Below are 23,387 nucleotides of genomic sequence, written 5' to 3'. Positions count from 1 at the left end.
CATCTGGATGATCCAGAGGAGGATTGGGAGAAGGTCATGTGGTCTGATGAGACAAAAATAGAGCTTTTTGGTCTAAACTCCACTCGCCGTGTTTGGAGGAAGAAGAAGGATGAGTACAACCCCAAGAACACCATCCCAACCGTGAAGCATGGAGGTGGAAACATCATCCTTTGGGGATGCTTTTCTGCAAAGGGGACAGGACGACTGCACCGTATTGAGGGGAGGATGGATGGGGCCATGTATCGCGAGATCTTGGCCAACAACCTCCTTCCCTCAGTAAGAGCATTGAAGATGGGTCGTGGCTGGGTCTTCCAGCATGACAACGACCCGAAACACACAGCCAGGGCAACTAAGGAGTGGCTCCGTAAGAAGCATCTCAAGGTCCTGGAGTTGCCTAGCCAGTGTCCAGACCTGAACCCAATAGAAAATCTTTGGAGGGAGCTGAAAGTCCGTATTGCCCAGCGACAGCCCCGAAACCTGAAGGATCTGGAGAAGGTCTGTGTGGAGGAGTGGGCCAAAATCCCTGCTGCAGTGTGTGCAAACCTGGTCAAGACCTACAGGAAATGTATGATCTCTGTAATTGCAAACAAAGGTTTCTGTACCAAATATTAAGTTCTGCTTTTCTGATGTATCAAATACTTATGTCATGCAATAAAATGCAAATTATTTACTTAAAAATCATACAATGTGATTTTCTAGATTTTTGTTTTAGATTCCGTCTCTCACAGTTGAAGTGTACCTATGATACAAATTACAGACCTCTACATGCTTTGCAAGTAGGAAAACCTGCAAAATCGGCAGTGTATCAAATACTTGTTCTCCCCACTGTATATGATTTAAAGACACCTTAACCTGCCATAAATGCAAGGACAGAAAGGTAATGTTTTATCAAATTGTATTTGTCACATGCGCCAAATACCACAGGTGTAGCCCTTACTGTGAAATGCTTACTTAACCAACAATGCAGTTCAGGAAATGGTTAAGAAAATATTTACTTTTTATTGTATTTTTTACTTTAGTTTATTTAGTAACACAATAACAATAAGACTATATACAGGGGGTACCGGTACCGAGTCAATGTGTGGTGGTACAGGTTAGTCAAGGTTATTTGTACATGTAGGTAGGGGTAAAGTGACTATGCATAGATGATAAACAGCGAGTAGCAGCAGTGTAAAAACAATTTAAGGGGGTGTCAATGTAAATAGTCCGGGTGGCCATTTGATTAATGGGTGGCCATTTTGATTAATTGTTCAGCAGTTTTTTGGCTTGGGGGTAGAAGCTATTAAGGAGCCTTTTGGACCTAGACTTGGCGATCCGGTACCGCTTGCCGTGCAGTAGCAGTGAGAACCGTCAATGACTTGGGTGACTGGAGTCTTTAACAATTTTTTGGGCCTTCCTCTGACACAGCTTAGTATATACAGTGAGGGGAAAAAATGTATTTGATTCCCTGCTGATTTTGTACGTTTGCCCACTGACAAAGAAATGATCAGTCTATCATTTTAATGGTAGGTTTATTTGAACAGTGAGAGACAGAATAACAACAACAAAATCCAGAAAAACACATGTCAAAAATGTTATAAATTGATTTGCATTTTAATTAGGGAAATAAGTATTTGATACCCTGTCAATCAGAAAGATTTCTGGCTCCCAGGTGTCTTTTTATACAGGTAACGAGCTGAGATTAGGAGCACACTCTTAAAGGGAGTGCTCCTAATCTCAGCTTGTTACCTGTATAAAAGACAACTGTCCACAGAAGCAATCAATCAATCAGATTCCAAACTCTCCACCATGGCCAAGACCAAAGAGCTCTCCAAGGATGTCAGGGACAAGATTGTAGACCTACACAAGGCTGGAATGGGCTACAAGACCATCGCCAAGCAGCTTGGTGAGAAGGTGACAACAGTTGGTGCGATTATTCGCAAATGGAAGGAACTGTCAATCTCCCTCGGCCTGGGGCTCCATGCAAGATCTCACCTCATGGAGTTGCAATGATCATGAGAACGGTGAGGAATCAGCCCAGAACTACACGGGAGGATCTTGTCAATGATCTCAAGGCAGCTGGGACCATAGTCACCAAGAAAACAATTGGTAACACACTACGCCGTGAAGGACTGAAATCCTGCAGCGTCCGCAAGGTTCCCCTGCTCAAGAAGCACATATACAGGCCTGTCTGAAGTTTGCCAATGAACATCTGAATGATTCAGAGGAGAACTGGGTTAAAGTGTTGTGGTCAGATGAGACCAAAATCGAGGTCTTTGGCATCAACTCAACTCGCCGTGTTTGTAGGAGGAGGAATGCTGCCTATGACCCCAAGAACACCATCCCCACCGTCAAACATGGAGGTGGAAACATTATGCTTTGGGGGTGTTTTTCTGCTAAGGGGACAGGACAACTTCACCGCATCAAAGGGACGATGGACGGCGCCATGTACCATCAAATCTTGGGTGAGAACCTCCTTCCCTCAGCCAGGGCATTGAAAATGGGTCGTGGATGGGTATTCCAGCATGACAATTACCCAAAACACACGGCCAAGGCAACAAAGGAGTGGCTCAAGAAGCAGCACATTAAGGTCCTGGAGTGGCCTAGCCAGTCTCCAGACCTTAATCCCATAGAAAATCTGTGGAGGGAGCTGAAGGTTCGAGTTGCCAAACGTCAGCCTCGAAACCTTAATGACTTGGAGAAGATCTGCAAAGAGGAGTGGGACAAAATCCCTCCTGAGATGTGTGCAAACCTGGTGGCCAACTACAAGAAACGTCTGACCTCTGTGATTGCCAACAAGGGTTTTGCCACCAAGTACTAAGTCATGTTTTGCAGAGGAGTCAAATACTTATTTCCCTCATTAAAATGCAAATCAATTTATAACATTCTTGACATGCGTTTTTCTGGATTTTGTTGTTGTTATTCTGTCTCTCACTGTTCAAATAAACCTACCATTACAATTATAGACTGATCATGTCTTTGTCAGTGGGCAAACGTACAAAATCAGCAGGGGATCAAATACTTTTTTCCCTCACAGTAGGTCCTGGATGGCAGGAAGCTTGGCCCCAGTGATGTACTTGGCCGTACGGACTACCCTCTGTAGCGCCTTACGTTACGGTCGGATGCCAAGCAGTTGCCATACCAGGTGGTGATGCAACCGGTCAGGATGCTCTCGATGGTGCAGGATGCTCTTTATGCCACACAATCTTGGACAAATCCGTCAAGACGCCAACCATGATAATGGGTTAAACAGGTTTTAATTAAACTTGTGACTTAAAAAATAATTGAATATAGCTATGACTGGCTTCATCAATAAGTGCATCGATGACGTCGTCCCCACAGGGACTGTACATACATACCCCAACCAGAATCCATGGATTACAGGCAACATCCACACTGAGCTAAAGCTTTCGCTTTCAAGGAGCGGGACTCTAACCTGGAAGCTTATAAGAAATCCTGCTATGCACTCCGACGAACCATCAAACAGGCAAAGCGTCAATACAGGACTAAGGTTGAATCGTACTACACCGGCTCCGACGCTCGTCGGATGTGGCAGGGCTTGCAAACTATTACAGACTACAAAAGGAAGCACAGCCGCAAGCTGCCCAGTGACACGAGCCTACCAGACGGGCTAAATTACTTCTATGCTCGCTTCGAGGCAAGTAACACTGAAACATGCATGAGAGCATCAGCTGTTCCAGATGACTGTGTGATCACGCTCTCCGTAGCCGATGTAAGCCGTAGCCGAGTAAGACCTTTAAACAGGTCAACATTCACAAGGCTGCAGGACCAGACGGATTACCAGGACGTGTACTCCGAGCATGTGCTGACAAACTGGCAAGTGTCTTCACTGACATTTTCAACCTCTCCCTGTCTGTCTGTAATACCAACATGTTTCAAACAGACCACCATAGTCCCTGTACCCAAGAACACTAAGGTAACCTGCCTAAATGACTACCGATCCGTGGCACTCACATCTGTAGCCATGAAGTGCTTTGAAAGGCTGGTCATGGCTCACATCAACACCATTATCCCAGAAACCCTAGACCTACTCCAATTTGCATATCGCCCCAACAGATCCACAGATGATGCAATCTCTATTGCGCTCCACACTGCCCTTTCACACCTGGACAAAGGGAACACCTATGTGAGAATGCTATTAATTGACTACAGCTCAGCGTTCAACACCATAGTGCCCTCAAAGCTCATCACTAAGCTAAGGACCCTGGGACTAAACACCTCCCTCTGCAACTGGATCCTGGACTTCCTGACGGGCTGCCCCCAGGTGGTAAGGGTAGGTAACAACACATACGCCACGCTGCTCCTCAACACGGGGTCCCCTCAGGGGTGCGTGCTCAGTCCCCTCCTGTACTCCCTGTTCACTCATGACTGCATGGCAAGGCACGACTCCAACACCATCATTAAGTTTGCCGATGACACAACCGTGGTAGGCCTGATCACCGACAACAACGAGACAGCCTATAGGGAGGAGGTCAGAGACCTGGCCGTGTGGTGCCAGGTGAACAACCTCTCCCTCAACGTGATCAAGACAAAGGAGATGATTGTGGACTACAGGAAAAAGACGACCGAGCACGCCCCCATTCTCATCGACAGGGCTGTAGTGGAGCAGGTTGAGAGCTTCAAGTTCATTGGTGTCCACATCACCAACAAATTAACATGGTCCAAGCACACCAAGACAGTCGTGAAGAGGGCACGACAAAACCTATTTCCCCTAAGGAGACTGAAAAGATTTGGCACCATCGAGAGCATCCTGACTGGTTGCATCACTGCCTGGTATGGCAACTGCTCGGCCTCCGACCGCAAGGCACTACAGAGGGTAGTGCGTACGGCCCAGTACATCACTGGGGCCAAGCTTCCTGCCATCCAGGACCTCTATACTAGGTGTCCAGCCACCCTAGTCATAGACTGTTCTCTCTGCTACCGCATGGCAAGCAGTACCGGAGCGCCAAGTCTAGGTCCATGAGGCTTCTAAACAGCTTTTACCCCCAAGCCGTAAGACTCCTGAACATCTAATCAAATGGCTACCCAGACTATTTGCATTGCCCCACCCCTCTTTTACACAGCTGCTACTCTCTGTATATTATCTATGCATAGTCACTTTAATAACTCTTCCTACATGTACATATTACCCCAATTACCTTGACTAACCGGTGCCCCCACACATTGACTCGGTACCAGTACCCCCTGTATATAGCCTCGCTATTGTTATTTTTACTGCTGCTCTTTAATTATTCGTTACTTTTATTTTTGTATTATTTTACATTTGTTTTGGTGTTCTTTCTTAACTGCATTGTTGGTTAAGGGCTTGTAAGTAAGCATTTCACTGTAAGGTCTACACCTGTTGTATTCGGCGCATGTGACAAATACAATTTGATTTGATTTAAAGGTCAGATTATACCCCCCTCTCCTATTCCTCCTCCCTCTCATGGTTTAGGGTTCTGGAGTGTCCCGATAAGAGGTGTGATTCTGGGATTAGGGATAGTTCCACTGGAGCTGTGTCTCTTTTGGGATAATAGATGATCCTGGGAGTGTGGATGTGGGGAAACAAACACAGCACATTATCACTGGAGGACAGAGAACACAGAGCGAACAGAAAGCCCAGCTGGTGACTGTCTGCCCAGGACCTTGCAAAGACTAGGCTACTGCAGGAGGTCTTTGTGTGTTCGTTGTGTATGTGTGCGCATTACTTTGTGCGTTCGTTCGTACAGTGTGTGTGTGTGTTTTGTATTATTGTCTAGGCCTAACAATGTTTTAGGGCAATTCCACGGTAACAGTGATGCTGAGATTTTTCACTTTAAAATGTATGTTAAAAACCAAGGATTGCGAAGTTACCAAACTTTGCATCTGCACTGTTCTTCAAGTGAATGTGTTTTTGTAATATTTTCTGTGGAAACTGTTCAAAGTAGGCCTTGTGCATAGAGGTGTGTGGTTTGTTTAACTTTGCAATCATTTGTTTTTGTTTGCCATACATTTTAAAGTGAAAAAGCAGTCTCAGCATCACTCTGTTGTCGTAGAATTGCTCTTTATAAGATTATAGCGAGTAGAGTGGGTGTCTAAAATGTGCCCAAAATTTTAACAAAAAGATTAAGCCCTTTGTTGGCAGTGTCAAAAACAAAATATTCCTTGTCTGTCCCACGATCCACTATCAGCATCCCTGTTCTCAGTGTTCCTGTGAAATGACCTAAGTGTGTGTGCCCGCCCACCTGGGTGTGATCCAAACCTAGCGCCATAAAATCAAGTGTTTTATTCTGCGGACACGACAGCTCAAGCTCTCTCACACCAAACAGCCAGTTAGTCAGACGCACAGATAGTTGCAGAACAATAATTGTCCGTGTGTGTCGTCTCTGTCAGACCAAAGCTCTCCACGTGCTGAAGAATCGCTGCACTGTCTCCTGTCATCTCACACTCACAGCTGTCGCAAGGCCATGGCCAATATAGACTTAATGACGTGCCATTCGGTCTTTATTTACGCTCTGTACAAAGGTGTCACTCTGCTTAAAGAATAAAGAGAGCCAAGTGATAATGATATTCAGTGTTTGCCCTAGGATTATTTTCAGAAGTGGTGGCAAGTGAGATGCAATGACATGCTAGCTGTTCCCATATACTTCCAGTCATTGATCCAGCAACTATCCATTAAAAAGCGCGTCTTGGCAGAAATACACTACCGTTCCAAAAAGTTTGGGGTCACTTAGAAATGTTCTTTTTTTTTTTTAAGAAAAGTCTTTTTTTTTGTCCATTTAAAATAAAATAAAATTGATCAGAAATACAGTGTAGACACTGTTAATGTTGTAAATGGCTATTGTAGCTGGAAACGGCTAATTTTTAATGGAATATCTACATAGGCGTACAGAGGCCCATTATCAGCATCCATCAGTCCTGTGTTCCAATGGCACGTTGTGTTTGCTAATTCAAGTTTATCATTTTAAAAGGCTAATTGATCATTAGAAAACCCCTTTGCAATTATGTTAGCACAGCTGAAAACTGTTGTGCTGATTAAAGAAGCAATAAAACTGGCCTTCTTGAGACTAGTTGAGTATCTGGAGCATCAGCAATTGTGGGTTCGATTACAGGCTCAAAATGGCCAGAAACAAAGAACTTTCTTCTGAAACTCGTCAGTCTTTTCTTGTTCTGAGAAATGAAGGCTATTCCATGCGAGAAATTGCCAAGAAACTGAAGATGTAGTACAAAGCTGTGTACTACTCCCTTCACAGAACAGCGTAAACTGGCTCTATCCAGAATAGAAAGAGGAGTGGGAGGCCCCGGTGCACAACTGAGCAAGAGGACACATAAATACATTAGTGTCTAGTTTGAGAAACAGATGCCTCACAGTTCCTCAACTGGCAGCTTCATTAAATGGTACCCGCAAAACACCAGTCTCAACATCAACAGTGAAGAGGCGTCTCCGGGATGCTGACCTTCTAGGCAGAGTTGCAAAGAAAAAGTATAGTGTTCTTTTGCCCATCTTAATCTTTTCTTTTTATTGGCCAGTCTAAGATATGGCTTTTTCATCACTGGGGCCAAGGTTCCTGCCATCCAGGACCTCTATACCAGGCGGTGTCAGAGGAAGGCCCTAAAAATGGTCAAATACTCCAGCCACCCTAGTCATAGACTGTTCTCTGCTACCGCACGGCAAGCGGTACCGGAGCATCAAGTCTAGGTCCAAAAGGCTTCTTAACAGCTTCTACCCCCAAGCCATAAGACTCCTGAACAGCTAATCATGGCTACCCAGACTATTTGCATTGTCCCCCCCACTCCACCCCCTCTTTTACGCTGCTGCTACTCTGTTTATTATCTATGCACAGTCACTTTAACTCTACCCACATGTACATATTACCTCCACTAACCGGTGCCTCCACACATTGACTCTGTACCGTTACCCCCTGTATATAGCCTCCCGACTGTTATTTTATTTTACTGCTGCTCTTTAATTTAATTTTTTACTCAACACTTTTTTTCTTATCTGCATTGTTGGTTAATGACTTGTGAGTAAGCATTTCACTGTAAGGTCTACACCTGTTGTATTCGGCGCATGTGGCAAATACATTTTGATTTGATTTGTAAAGTTCTGTCAGGTTGTATGGGGAGAGCGTCTCTCCAGAGATGATCGATCGGGTTCAAGTCCAGGCTCTGACTGGGCCACTCATGGACATTCAGAGACTTGTCCCGAAGCCACTCCTGCGTTGTCTTGGCTGTGTGCTTAGTGTCGTTGTCCTGTTGGAAGATGAACTTTCTCCCCAGTCTGAGGTCCTGAGCGCTCTGCAGCAGGTTTTCATCAAGGATCTCTGTACTTTGCTCAATTAATCTTTCCCTCGATCCTGACTAGTCTCCCAGTCCCTGCTGCTGAAAAACATCCCCACATCATGATCCTTCCACCACCATGCTTCACCGTAGGGATGATGCCAGGTTTCCTCCAGACGCGACGCTTGGTATTCAGGCCAAAAGAGTTCAATCTTGGTTTCATCAGACCAGAGAATCTTGTTTCTCATAGTCTGAGAGTCTTTTGGGGCCTTTTGGAAAACTCCAAGCGGGCTGTCGTGTCTTTTACTGAGGAGTGGCTTCCGTCTGGCCACTCTACCATAAAGGCCTGATTGGTGGAGTGCTGCAGAGATGGTTGTCCTTCTGGAAGGTTCTCCCACCTCCACAGAGGAACTCTGGAGCTCCTTAAGAGTGACCATCGGGTTCTTGGTCACCTCCCTGACCAAGGCCCTTCTCCCCTGATTGCTCAGTTTGGCCGGGCGGCCAGCTCTAGGTATAGTCTTGGTGGTTCCAAACTTCTTCCATTTAAGAATGATAGAGGCCACTGTGTTCTTGGGGACCTTCAATGCTGCAGACATTTTTTGGTACCCTTCCCTCAGATCTGTGCCCTGACACAATCCTGTCTCGGCACTCTACGGACATTTCCTTCGACCTCATGGCTTGGTTTTTGCTCTGACATGCACTGTCAACTGTGGGACCTTATTTAGGCAGGTGTGTGCCTTTCCAAATCACATCAAATCAATTGAATTTTCCACAAGTGGACTTCAATCAAGTTGTTGAAACATCTCAAGAATGTTCAATGGAAACAGGATGCACCTGAGCTCAATTTCGAGTCTAATAGCAAAGGGTCTGAATTCTAATGTAAAAAAAGGTATTTCTGTTTTCTTTTGTAATACATTTGCAAATATTTCTAAAAACCTGTTTTCACTTTGTCATTATGGGGTATTGTGTGTAGATTGAGGAAAACAATTAATTTAATAAATTTTAGTATAAGGCTGTAACTTAACAAAATGTGGAAAAAGTCAAGGTCTGAATTCTTCCCGAATGCACTGTATATATTTTTTTAATTACATATTTTTTTGCAGCAGCGGCAAGAATTTAGATTTATCTAGGGGAAACACTTATATTATTATGGGGTTGGAAAAGGGCCAGTGAATTGCACTGAATTGATATATTCATTTATTGAGCCCTTTTTAACTAAGAAGTCGGCTGGTGAAATGGATGCGTCATGGACCATGGTTTAGTAACTATTAACTACTGACATGGTATAATTGGTTTCATGAAAATCACCCCAATAGTCGTAATGAAGTGCATCATGCCTTTTATTCACACCCAACAGACGTGTTGTTAGTGTCACTATATAGAAGTTAACTGAATGCGGTGATAGGGTAACGATATGATGCGGTTGTATAAGGTTAACTCTTTTTTTTTTTTAAGACAACACATTCTCTTTTACAAAAACGACCTGACCTAGAGGGAGCAATGAAATAGAATCGCACAGCATCTCACAATGCTAGGCTAACAGAACAGAGTTGAGTGTAAAAGGAGTAGTGGCGCTGCAGTGTTTACAATTAAAGTTTGTTTACATCGCTCTGAAGCATAATAAGGGAGTCCTGATCCAAATGCCTCCTCCATAGGGATTTCAGCAATGAACATACTCTTTTTCCAGAGCTACACACACACACACACACACACACAGGTAAGAATCCCTGAGTGCCTCTCTGGCTCTCACCATATCACTCATTATGAGAATCAGTCTGCATCCGTGCTGAGCACCAAAGCTCCTCATACACAACACTGATGAGGGCCCAAGGGAGAGACACACACACACACCTCCCTTTCCCGGCTTGTCAGTCCAGGGGGGTGGGAGGCGGGGACGATGTACTAGCCAAGCCAGTGAAGCCACATGCCAAGCCCTACCCTGGCAGAGCGAGAGGGAGGGTTGCACTTCACTACTAGGCTCCTCAGCACATTTTCATGCCCTTGTATGTTCATGAGCCACTCGAGGGAGGGGCTGCCCGCCCCTTGCTCTCAGTTTCACATATCACCTCCAAACAGGAAGTGTTGTGGTGCAACTGAGCAGCAGTGGAGACGTGCCAGGCAGACAGATGCTGGATGCTCCGACGTTATGAAGAGAGGGCAACTCTCACAATTCTCACTTCTCTACAGTGGCGGAGAAGTGAGAATTGTGGTTGTAAACCCACTGTATTCGTCCATCATGCTATTGGCCTCAATAACAGAGAAACAGAGGGAGAGGAAAGTTGACCATAAATGGATGAAAACACATCTACCCAATGTTATCCCTATCCCACTGTGCTGTTCTGTGCTGGTCCTGATGTTTGTGTTGCTGACCTCACCAGTCTCCAGACTGAGATCTCAAAGTTTAGGAAAATGAGAATGTTGCCTGTGTGATTCACTGATCTAAGAGATTTGTGTTGGTACTAAGCCTACCCTTGCATTTCTGACGTGTGTCTTTGTGTTTGCAGGTACGCATAGCAGCAAACTTTGTCATCCACGCCCCACCGGGAGAGTTCAATGAAGTTTTCAACGGTGAGCTTTTGTTTGTAGCCTATGTTTTAGGATGCGTGTGTATGGACCAAAGCCAGGAGCAGGAATCTAGCTTGTGAGGATCACAACTCACACTTTAGGTAGTAAGCTGTGGTGAGTATTTCTCACTAGAGATGTTATGACACAGATCATTCCTCAGCATCTTGAAACCACACACTACAGAGCAGAGCACTCACACACAGAGAGTATCTTTAGTATCTAACTAAAACCCACACATGTAAGCTCTCGCTAGTCTTCTCTTAACTATCAGTTCTGAAAGAAAGTCTCGTTAACCAAAGTAGCTGGCCCATATCGCCCTCAGACTGTGCACTAGGCCTATACTGCTAACATAAAGCACGAATGACAGACCAGTCACCACTAGGGCGTTTACGGTGACCGTGTTACCGCCACACCGGTGGTCATGAGTCATGACGGCAGTCAAATTACATGTACATTTTTAAAAAATTACATTTTAGTCATTTAGCAGACGATCTTATCCAGAGCGACGTGAGTGCATACATTATTTAATTCTTTTCATACTGGAATCGAACCCACAACCCTGGCGTTGCAAATGCCATGCTCTACCAACTGAGCTACATCCCTGCCGGCCATTCCCTCCCCTACCCTGGACGACGCTGGGCCAATTGTGCGCCGCCCCATGGGTCTCCCGGTCGCGGCCTGCTACGACAGAGCCTGGATTCGAACCAGGATCTCTAGTGACACAGCTAGCACTGCGATGCAGTGCCTTAGACCACTGCGCCACGTGACATTTTAGTTATGGTAATTAGGCTTCTCCAAGCTCTGATGCTGCTGATGGTCATTAGTAGCCTACCAAACTTGCTAAGTTGCCTGTTACTCAGCACTCTATTGTCCCTCAAATCACTCTGACATCAATGCATATGCAATTCAAAAATCTAATCAAACACTTCATGAGAGTTCATGTTGCGCAACATTTCTATAGGCTCTACAACTTTGTGAGAACAGAGTGATGGCCTCTATTAAAAAGAGGAGGATCCCATCAGCTTTCTGTAGGCTAGTCCTACTACATTTATTAATCAACTTTCCTAATATTAAGCACATTGCTTCTCTTTACAACAGGAGTATAGCCTACCTGGCTGGCATGAAAATGAACCATGGGAAAAGCGTCCCTCATTCGCTATTTAAGTGCATAGATGACATGTCTTTTTTTCCGCTGCCCCTGTTTCGAGACCGGTGCATGATAATGGTCCGTTTTTAAATCAAAACAAATTTCACACATATTATTTTGTATATGTAAAGACAAGATTAAATCAAGAATAGTGTGATGGGTGACAATATTAGCATATCACTTGTGAATGATATATTATCACTTGTGAATGATGCCCAGTTTAAGGCAAGAAACAGCGCATGCTTTTTTTTGCGACTTTTTCCAAATCAGTCGCACACCTCAAGGTTTGTATCACAACTAAAGTGGCCAAATAACTTATTCAAATGAAGCACATTAATCAGCTTTACAACGGGTGTAGAGCCTAACTGGCATACATACGCAGCGCGTGAGTTTCAATTTTGGGGAAGATCATTTTCACCATAAAAATGCACCTTTTTATAATAAAAGCATTATTCATAATCTCATTTGTGGGCACTTTTGAGAATGGTGATTTCCTGCTAATGGAACATTCACGCTTATAGCCTACTGCCATGTGCGCATTGCTGCGCTTATAATGTGAAGAAATACCCTAATTATTTATCAACATCTTAAGCTAAACGTTCTCATCTGTTGCGTCAGGCTCATTGCTTAAAACAGGTTTTTTGATGCTAGTGGTTGTATTAATTTGAGATCTATCGCATCCCACAACTGTCCCAGACTATGTTTGGAATATTTACAGTGCATTCAGACCATTGACTTTTTCCACATTTTGTTACGTTACAGCCTTATTCTAAAATTGATTAAATTATTTTTTTCCCTTATCAATCTACACCAAATACCCCATAATGACAAAGCGAAAACAGGTTTTTAGAAATGTTTGCAAATGTATTAAAAATAAAAAAACGAAATACCTTATTTACATAAGTGTTCAGACCCTTTGCTATGCCGCTCAAAATTGAGCTCAGGTGCATCCTATTTCCATTGATCATCCTTGAGATGTTTCTACAACTTGAATGAAGTCCACCTGTGGAAAATTCAATTGATTTGATATGATTTGGAAAGGCACACACCTGCCTAAATAAGGTCCGTCAGTTGAAAGTGCATGTCAGAGCAAAAACCAAGCCATGAGGTCAAAGGAATTGTCTGTAGATCGCCGAGACAGGATTGTGTCAAGGAACAGATCTGGGGAAGGTTGCCAAAACATTTCTGCAGCATTGAAGGTCCCCAAAAACACAGTGGCCTCCATCATTCATAAATGGAAGAAGTTTGAAAACCACCAAGACTCGTCCTAGAGCTGGCCGCCCGGCCAAACTGAGCAATCAGGGGAGAAGGGCCTTGGCCAGGGAGGAACCCGATGGTCACTCTGACAGAGCTCCAGAGTTCGTCTGTGGAGATGGAAGAACCTTCCAGAATGACAACCATCTCTGCAGCACTCCACCAATCAGGCCTTTATGGTAGAGTGGCCAGACGGAAGCCACTCCTCAGTAAAAGGCACATGACAGCCCACTTTGAGTTTGCCAAAAGGCACCTAAAGACTCTCAGATCATTAGAAAAAAGATTATCTGGTCTGATGAAACCCAGATTTAATTATTTGGCCTGAATGCCAAGCATCATGTCTGGAGGAAACCTGGCACCATCCCTACGGTGAAGTGTGGTGATGGTAGCATCATGCTGTGGGGATGTTTTTCAGGGACTGGGATACTAGTCAGGATTGAGGGAACGATGAACGGAGCAAAGTACAGATGGATCCTTGATGAAAATCTGCTCCAGAGCGCTCAGGACCTCAGACTGGGCCGAAGGTTCACCTTCCAACAGGACAACGACCTTAAGCACACAGCCAAGACAACGCAGGAGTTGAGGCTGTAATCGCTGCCAAAGGTACTTCAACAAAGTACTGAGTAAAGGGTCTGAATACTTATGTAAATGTGATATTTCTGTGTTATTTTGTATAAATTTGCAAACATTTCTAAAAACCTGTTTTTGCTTTGTCATTGTGGTATTGTGCGTAGATGGATCAGAAGAAAAAATAATAATTTATCCATTTTAGAATAAGAAAAAGTAAAGGAGTCTGGATACTTTCCGAATGCACTGTATTTCTTGCACAGAATAGAATAGGACAACTTTTGTACTATGGGGGAATAGTAGATTGTAGGGCTGTCCTGACCATAAAACCACAATTTTTTTTAGCATGTATTTTTCCATGTTTTTTAACCTCTTAAGAATTGGACACTTTTTTTTTCAATTTTTCGACTAAAATGACATCCAAATATAGCCATTTGAAAGCACACACTTTGAAGTTTGTGGAAATATGAAATTAATGTAGAAGAATGTAACACATTAGATCTGGTAAAAGATAATACAAACAAAAAAACATGTGTTTTTTTTGTTCCATCATCTTTGAAATGCATTAAAGGCCACAATATAATATTGCAGTTTAGGTGCAATTTAGATTTTGGCCACTAGATGGCAGCAGTTTGTGTGCAAAGTTTCAGATTGATCCAGTGAAGCATTGCAATACTGGACTATTTTGTATCAAGTTTGCCCAAATGTGTCGAATTGGTCAATTGATACATTTTCAAGTACATAACTATAGAGAACATACAACAATTATATGGTAATAAAAAATGTAAGTTTACACACTCCCAGGAATGTCATACATGATGGATCATTAGCTTATACACTAACTTTCACACATCTAGATGGCCAGGTGTGGTGGGTGTGGAGCCAGAGATAGCAGGGGTTCAAACTGTAGAACCCAGTTCCTAAATTGATTTTATCAAACAAAACTATGCTACATTTTATCTCTGGGACCCTTAGGATGACAAATCAGAGCAAGATTACTGAATGTAAGTACATTATTTACCTTCAGAGGTGAATGTATCAAACCAGTTGCCATGATAGTTTTTGTTGTTGTTGTGCACTCTCAAACAATAGCATGGTATTTTTTCACTGTAATAGCTACTGTAAATTGGACAGTGCTGTTAGATGAACAAGAATTTAAGCTTTCTGCCCATATAAGACATGTCTATGTCCTGGAAAGTTCGCTGTTACTTACAACAGCCATGCTAATGACGTTAGCGTTAAATAATTACGTAACCAAAATAACAAACATTGTAGGTTAGAAATTAACGGTAAATGTACTACTGGTGATATACACTACCAGTAAAAAGTTTGGACACACACCTTTTCTTTTCTTTTTTACTATTTTTTACATTGTAGAATAATAGTGAAGACTTCAAAACTATGAAATAACACATATGGAATCATGTAGTAAACAAAAGTGTTAAACAAATCAAAATATATATTATATTTGAGATTCTTCAAATAGCCACCCTTTGTCTTGATGACGGCTTTGCACACTCTTGGCATTCTCTCAACCAGCTTCACCTGGAATGCTTTTCCAACAGTCATCTGACTCATCCCAAACTATCTGAATTGGGTTGAGGTCGGGTGATTGTGGAGGCCAGGTCATCTGATGCAGCACTCCATCACTCTCCTTCTTGGTCAAATAGCCCTTACACAGCCTGGAGTTGTGTTGGGTCATTGTCCTGTTGAAAAACAAATGATAGTCCAACTAAGCCCAAACCAGATGGGATGGCGTATCGCTGTAGAATGATATGGTAGCCATGCTGGTTAAGTGTGCCTTGAATTCTAAATAAATAACAGTGTCACCAGCAAAGCACCCCCACACCATAACACCACCACCTCCATGCTTTACGGTGGGAAATACCCATGCGGAGATCATCCGTTCACCCACACCTGCCTCACAAACACACGGCAGTTGGAACCAAAAATCTCCAATTTGAACTCCAGACCAAAGGACAATTTCCACCGGTCTAATGTCCATTGCTCGTGTTTCTTGGCTCAAGCAGGTCTCTTCTTCTTATTGGTGTCATTTAGTAGTGGTTTCTTTGCAGCAATTTGACCATGAAGGCCTGATTCACACAGTACCCTCTGAATAGTTGATGTTGAGATGTCTGTTACTTGAACTCAGTGAAGCATTTATTTGGGCTGCAATTTCTGAGGCTGGTAACTCTATTGAACTTATCCTCTGTAGCGGAGGTAACTCTGGTTCTTCGTTTCCTGTGGCGGTCCTCATGAGAGCCAGTTTCATCATAGCACTTGATGGTTTTTGCGACTGCACTTGAATAAACTTTCAAAGTTCTTAATTTTCCGTATTGACTGACCTTCATGTCTTAAAGTAATGATGGACTGTCGTTTCTCTTTGATTATTTGAGCTGTTCTTGCCATAATATGGACTTGGTCTTTTACCAAATAGGGCTATCTACCTTGTCACAACACAACTGATTGTCTCAAATGCATTAAGAAGGAAATAAATTCCACAAATTAACTTTTTAAGAAGGCACACCTGTTAATTTAAATGCATTCCAGGTGACTACCTCATGAAGCTGGTTGAGAGAATGCCAAGAGTGTGCAAAGCTGTCATCAAGGCGAAGGGTGGCTATTTGAAGAATCTCAAATATAAAATATATTTTGATTCTGTTTAACAATTTTTTTTACTACATGATTCCATATGTGTTATTTCATAGTTTTGTTGTCTTCACTATTGTTCTACAATGTAACATAAATATATATATATATATATATAAACACTTGAATGAGTAGGGGTGTCCAAACTTTTGACTGGTACTGTATGTAATGGGGAATTGATATACACTAACAATGAAACTCAAACAATTCACACAATGAAGTCATAAAACAATGAAGGCGCACAAATTGGCGGGAGAGAGCGCATTCTGTAGAGAGAAGTGCATTGTGCATCTGGGTGCATGGTCAATCCGACCTCTGCATTGACCATGCAGCATTTACGGTGATATTGTCTCAGCGGAAGTCAGGGCATTCATTCTTCTTGCGCTTCACGGAGCAGTGCAGAGCGGTTGTCATGGAAGTGAGTGAATGTTTATACAGGATGTACCGCCCCCACCTACCGTCAACCAATCATGTCAATGCGGAGCTATTCAGAGCCCTCCGCATTGTTACAACATTTGGGAGGTGCATGGCGATGCGGTACGTAGCTGGATTTGGCCTCTGAATGCCTCTGGAGGCTCCGCAATTTCATCACACCCTCCATATGGAGCGTCCGACCACATTTTCGGATCAAACATAAATTGGCTGTTAGTCTAGGCCTCCGCAATGGAGTAGTTCACTGAGATGGAGAGATAGATAGATATATACAGTGAGGGGAAAAAAGTATTTGATCCCCTGCTGATTTTGTACGTTTGCCCACTGACAAAGAAATTATCGGTCTATAATTTTAATAGTAGGTTTATTTGAACAGTGAGAGACAGAATAACAACAACAAAATCCAGAAAAACGCATGTCAAAAATGTTATAAATTGATTTGCATTTTAATTTAATTTTGATTTGTGTGTTTGTTACTGCTCGACTAAAACAATTTTGGTCGACCAACATCCTAACGACCAAACAATCGACCAGTCGACTAATTGGGGTCAGCCCAGATTGACATAGGCTAGTGCTTTTGCTGTTCGTTAGGCCTACTCAACTTGTTGGCTGACAAAAAGTAAATGTGGACAGTTCTTCTAATACCTTCAATATGCGCCTTGGAATTGGATAAGGACGCGCACAGTTTTGTCTGTCTTCACTTGTAGCCTGTGAGAAAGACCTGATTTACGTGAAGGAGAGCCATGTGAGTGAGTGGTGCTCACAGTCATACAGTCAGTAGGGCAGCCCTTCCTCATTGAGGCCTCAGCCATGAACACACACATGCCGGTTGAGAGACAAAGACCCAGGAACTAATTAGCACACTAGCTAGGTTTCCATCCAATTTGGCAACAGATTTTCATGCAAATATTCTAAAATCTGCATAAAAACAGAGGTGCTAAATACTGTGGGCAGGCAAACGTTTGACATTCCCTACCGGTGTCTAAGCTTTAACACACTGCCTCACAGTTAAAGTGGTGACACACTGTCACGGGACAGGGGAGTCTCTAAGCAGCTGACGGTGAGATGAGTGTGAAAAGAGGGGAGGAATTGAGGAGAGAAGTGTGTGTGTGTGTGTTGGGGAGAGGGCTTAAAGAGACACTATTTATTCGAGGGATTCCGAGGGCTGTGTGTGTGTGTGTATAATCCTGCCCCCCATCATGATTAGCTGAGGAGCGCTGGGGGGGGGCTGTCTGCGCCTCCTTATCGCAGCCCAACACACACTCCCCTCTACCAATGTGCCACCGCTTCAGCTTTCATCTCTCTTTGATTTCACAGCCCTTTACTGTGTGTCAACTTGTCATGTCTGCTTTAACCTCATCCTAAGACTCTGTCTCTAACGGTCTCGGCCTCTCTCTCTATCTGTGATTATGTCCGTTTTAGCCCCATGCTAGGTGTGTGTGCAGTGATTTTCTTTGTGTGAATCTTTCCGCATGTTTGCTGTAGGTTTCTGAGCTCTGACATTTGGTTATGTTCTTCCCCACAGATGTACGATTGCTGCTCAACAATGACAATCTTCTCAGGGAAGGTGCAGCGCAGTAAGTCGACACTCTTTACTGTCAGTGACTCATAGACTTGTGGTCAGTTGACGTCATTAAATCTGTCAAACTCTACTAAATGGAATGTACTATTGACAACTGGGAAATAGTCATTGTTTCTCCAGGAAATAATTGACTATTGGCACTGATTTAAGCTTGTACCTGTTTCTGTTTGATTCTGTAGTGCTTTTGCACAGTACAACGTGGACCAGTTTACTCCGGTGAAAGTAGAGCAATATGAAGAACAGGTAGGCTACATCCATTGTCTTATGTCAGATCGCAACTATTTCGCCTGTCAGTTGAGAGACGAGCATCGCGTGTGAAGCCATCTGTCGGAATACAATGGTCTTCACCATGTCCTCCAGAAATACAGAGAAACAAGACATGTTTTTGAACAGATTTCACTGTAGTCAGCCCCTCTAGAACCATACCCTATGATGCTAGTGACTACTGACCTGGTGTCATTAGAAACAGACGGCTATAGGGATTAACGGCTCTGGTCATTTGGACTAGATGTATGAATGCGACCAGCCTTACGGATGTGTAAGTGGATGAACTGAAGAATATTAGCCTTGTCGCATCGAAAGTTATTGTATTGTTGCTATGTTTGCTATACAAACAATTCCTTGCCTTGTATTTAGGTAGTATTCCAGTTCAGTGTGATTGTGTTGTTGCCTAGGTAACACAATAATACACTGATAAATCTTCTGGTTTATACACACACTAGACTGAGTGTCAGGAATATAAGGAATGGGTCACACAACTCATATACACTGAACAAAAGTATAAACGCAACATGCAACAATTCCAAAGACTTTACTGAGTTACAGTTCATATAAGGAAATCAGTTGATTGAAATCAATTCATTAGGCCCTAATCTATGGATTTCACATGACTGGGAATACAGATGTGCATCTGTTGGTCACAGATACCTTAAAAAAAAGTAGGGGCGTGGATCAGAAAACCAGTCAGTATCTGGTGTGACCACCATTTTGCCTCATGCAGCGCAACACTTCTCCTTCACATAGAGTTGATCAGGCTGTTGATTGTGGCCTGTGGAATGTTGTCCCACTCCTCTTCAATGGCTGTGCAAAGTTGCTGGATATTGGTGGGAACTGGAACATGCTGTCGTACACGTCGATCCAGAGCATCCCAAACATGCTCAATGGGTGACATGTCTGGTGAGTATGCAGGCCATGGAAACACTGGGACATTTCCAGCTTCCAGGAATTGTTTACAGATCCTTGCGACATGGGACTGTGCATTATCATGCTGAAACATGAGGTGATGGCGGCAGATGAATTGCACTACAATGGGCCTCCAGGATCTCTTCACGGTATCTCTGTGACTTCAAATTGCCGTCAATAAAAAGCAATTGTGTTCATTGTCCGTAGCTTAAGGTTGCCCATACCTTAACCCCTCCGCCACCATGGGGCACTCTGTTCACAACGTTGACATTGGCAAACCGCGCACCCACACAACACCATCTGCCTGGTACAGTTGAAACCTGGATTCATACGTGAAGAGCACACTTCTCCAGCATGCCAGTGGCCATCGAAGGTGAGCATTTGCCCACTGCAGTTCGGCGTCATAGCTGACTTCAGTCAGGTCAAGACCCTGGTGAGGACGACGAGCACGCAGATGGTTTCTGACAGAAATCCTTCGGTTGTGCAAACCCATAGTTTCATCAGCTGTCCGGGTGGCTGGTCTCAGACGATCCCGCAGGTGAAGAAGCTGGATGTGGAGGTCCTGTGCTGGCGTGGTTACACGTGGCCTGCGGTTGTGAGGCCGGTTGGACGTACTGCCAAATTCTCTAAAACAACGTTGGAGGCGGCTTATGGTCGAGAAATTAGATGGCGTAGCAGTGCAGTCGTGTATTCTGTAGTGTCCTTGTGTAAATAGCCAGTTTTTTTGTATTTTTCATATATATTTCTCAATCTCAATTTCCATCGTTTAACTAAATATACTTTCCTGCAACCCGCCTCACCCAATGTGGAACGGATTCTATTATTTCTTTATACCTTTTTATCTAAAACCTCTGGCTGAAACTAGCCAGCTAACTAGCTACTTTCTGTCAACCACCGTTAGCGGTCTTCACCATTGTCCGTGGCCTGCACTACCTACCAGCCAGCTCTAGCCTGGACAATTATCGGCCAGTCTGCACAGCGCGCTATCGACCCAGAGCATATCGGATTTTCTGCCAGAATCACTGAATCTCTGGACCTTAACACCGGATCATCACAACTAGCTAGCTGCAACCGTATGGCTGTTGTTTTTGTTGGCTAATCACCACTGTCCCGACGCAAGCACCAGTTAGCCTTGAGATAGCCTCGAGCCAGGCCCATCTCCCGGCTATCTACCGCTCTGTCAACCGGACGGGACCTCCTAGTGTTGACACGGAGCCCCGCCGATCCATCACGACTGGTCTGCCGACGTAATCGTCTGATGTGGTTTCAACAGGCTTCCCGTTGCGACGACCACAAAGATCCATCTGCTAGCCCCGGCCCGCTAGCACACGCAATCAACAGCTGTGCCTCCTGCTCGCCTGTGCCGTAGCAGCCACCAAACTGTTCCCGGACTCACCTATTGCTGTTCACTGGACCTTATGATCACTCAGCTACACAGCTGATGCCTGCTGGACTGTTCCTTTATATGGTACCCCATCCTGTTTATCTGTTTAGCCTCAGCCCAAACTTTCGCCGCCATTACCAGCTGTTGTCTTAGCTCTCTCGAATAACACCTGTGATTGCTTTATGCCTCTCTCCCATGTCAATATGCCTTGCCTATTGCTGTTTCGTTTAGTTCTTATTGTACTATTTCACTGTAGAGCCCCCAGTCCTGCTCAACCTGCCTCAGATAGCTCCTTTGTCCCACCCCCCATACACGCGGAGACCGGCTCAATCGGTTTCTCTAGTGATGCCATCTCTTTCATCGTTACCCAATGCTTAGGTTTACCTCCACTGTACTCATATCCTTCCATATCCTTGTCTGTACATAATGCCCTGAATCTATTCTACAATGCCTGGAAATCTTCCCCTTTTATTATCTGTACCCAACTCACTAGAAGACCAGTTCTTAAAGCCTTTAGCCGTATGCTTATTCTATTCCTCCTCTGTTCCTCTGGTGATGTAGAGGTTAACCCAGGCCCTGGAGCCCCCTGTATCACTCCTACTCCCCAGGCGCTATCATTTGTTGACTTCTGTAACCGTAAAAGCCTTGGTTTCTTGCACGTTAACATCAGAAGCCTCCTCCCTAAGTTTGAGTTATTCACTTCGTTAGCACACTCTGCCAACCCTGATGTTCTAGCAGTGTCTGAATCCTGGCTTAAGAAGGCCACCAAAAATTCAGAAATGTCCATCCCCAACATACAACACTTTCCGTCTAGATAGAACTGCCAAAGGGGGCGGAGTTGCAATCTACTGTAGAGAGAGCCTGCAGAGCTCTATCATACTATCTAGGTCTATGCCCAAACAGTTTGAGCTTCTACTTCTAAAAATCCACCTTTCCAGAAATAAGTCTCTCACTGTTGCCGCTTGCTACAGACCCCCCTCAGCCCCCAGCTGTGCCCTGGACACCATATGTGAATTGATTGCCCCCCCATCTATCCTCAGAGGTCGTATTGCTTGGTGACCTAAACTGGGATATGCTTAACACCCGGCCGTCCTACAATCTAAACTAGATGCCCTCAATCTCACACAAATTATCAAGGAACCTACCAGGTACAACCCTAAATCCGTAAACATGGGCACCCTCATAGATATCATCCTGACTAATTTACCCTCTAAATACACCTCCGCAGTCTTCAACCAGGATCTCAGCGATCACCTCCTCATTGCCTGCGTCTGTAATGGGTCCGCGGTCAAACGACCACCCCTCATCACTGTCAAACGCTCCCTAAAACACTTTAGCGAGCAGGCCTTTCTAATTGACCTGGCCCGGGTATCCTGGATGGATATTGACCTCATTCCGTCAGTAGAGGATGCCTGGTTGTTCTTTAAAAGTGCTTTCCTCTCAATCTTAAATGAGCATGTCCCATTCAAAAAAATCTGAACTAAGAACAGATATAGCCCCTGGTTCACCCCAGACTTAACTGCCCTTGACCAGCACAAAAACATCCTGTGGCGTACTGCATTAGCATCGAACAGCCCCCGCGATATGCAACTTTTCAGGGAAGTTGGGAACCAATATACAAAATCAGTTAGGAAAGCAAAGGCTAGCTTTTTCAAACAGAAATTTGCATCCTGTAGCACTAACTCCACAAAGTTTTGGGAAACTGTAAAATCCATGGAGAATAAGAGCATCCCCCCCAGCTGCCCACTACACTGAGGCTAGGAAACACTGTCACCACCGATAAATGTACGATAAATTAACTCCTGAGTGGCGCAGTGGTCTAAGGCACTGCATCGCAGTGCTAACTGTGCCACTAGAGATCCTGGTTCGAATCCAGGCTCTGTCGCAGCCGGCCGCGACCGGGAGACTCATGGGCGGCGCACAATTGGCCCAGCGTCGTCCAGGGTAGGGGAGGGAATGGCCGGCAGGGATGTAGCTCAGTTGATAGAGCATGGCGTTTGCAATGCCAGGGTTGTGGGTTCGATTCCCACGGGGGGCCAGTATAAAAAAATATGTATTCACTAACTGTAAGTCGCTCTGGATAAGAGCATCTGCTAAATGACTAAAATGTAAATGTACGATAATCGAGAATTTTAACAAGCATTTTGCTACGGCTGACCATGCTTTCCACCTGGCTACCCCTACCCCGGCCACCAGCTCTGCACCCTCCGCTGCAACTTGCCCATGCCCCCCCCCCACACACAATCTGGAGCCTTTCTTTCTAAAATTAGCTGCCGAAATTGTCGCAACCCCTATTACTAGCCTGTTCAACCTCTCTTTCGTATCGTCTGAGATCCCCAGAGATTGGAAAGCTGCCGCGGTCATCCCCCTCTTCAAAGGGGGTGACA

The 23,387-nt window shown here is 44.3% G+C and overlaps 1 protein-coding gene across 1 annotated transcript in view; it reads left to right on the top strand.

The window, feature by feature from the left end:
- LOC121531538 (F-actin-capping protein subunit alpha-2) overlaps positions 1 to 23,387 on the top strand; it is a 43,760-nt gene that overhangs the window by 7,098 nt on the left and 13,275 nt on the right. Inside the window, exons 2-4 of the mRNA XM_041836788.2 lie at positions 10,743 to 10,806; positions 18,378 to 18,429; positions 18,614 to 18,677. Of these exons, the coding sequence (XP_041692722.2) occupies positions 10,743 to 10,806; positions 18,378 to 18,429; positions 18,614 to 18,677 (180 nt within the window). The remainder of the gene's footprint in view (positions 1 to 10,742; positions 10,807 to 18,377; positions 18,430 to 18,613; positions 18,678 to 23,387) is intronic.

This window comes from Coregonus clupeaformis, chromosome 19 (genome assembly GCF_020615455.1).
Source record: "Coregonus clupeaformis isolate EN_2021a chromosome 19, ASM2061545v1, whole genome shotgun sequence".
In the NCBI taxonomy this organism is placed as follows: domain Eukaryota; kingdom Metazoa; phylum Chordata; class Actinopteri; order Salmoniformes; family Salmonidae; genus Coregonus; species Coregonus clupeaformis.
Note: the sequence above shows the minus strand (reverse complement) of the source record. Positions and strands in the feature narration are given on the sequence as shown.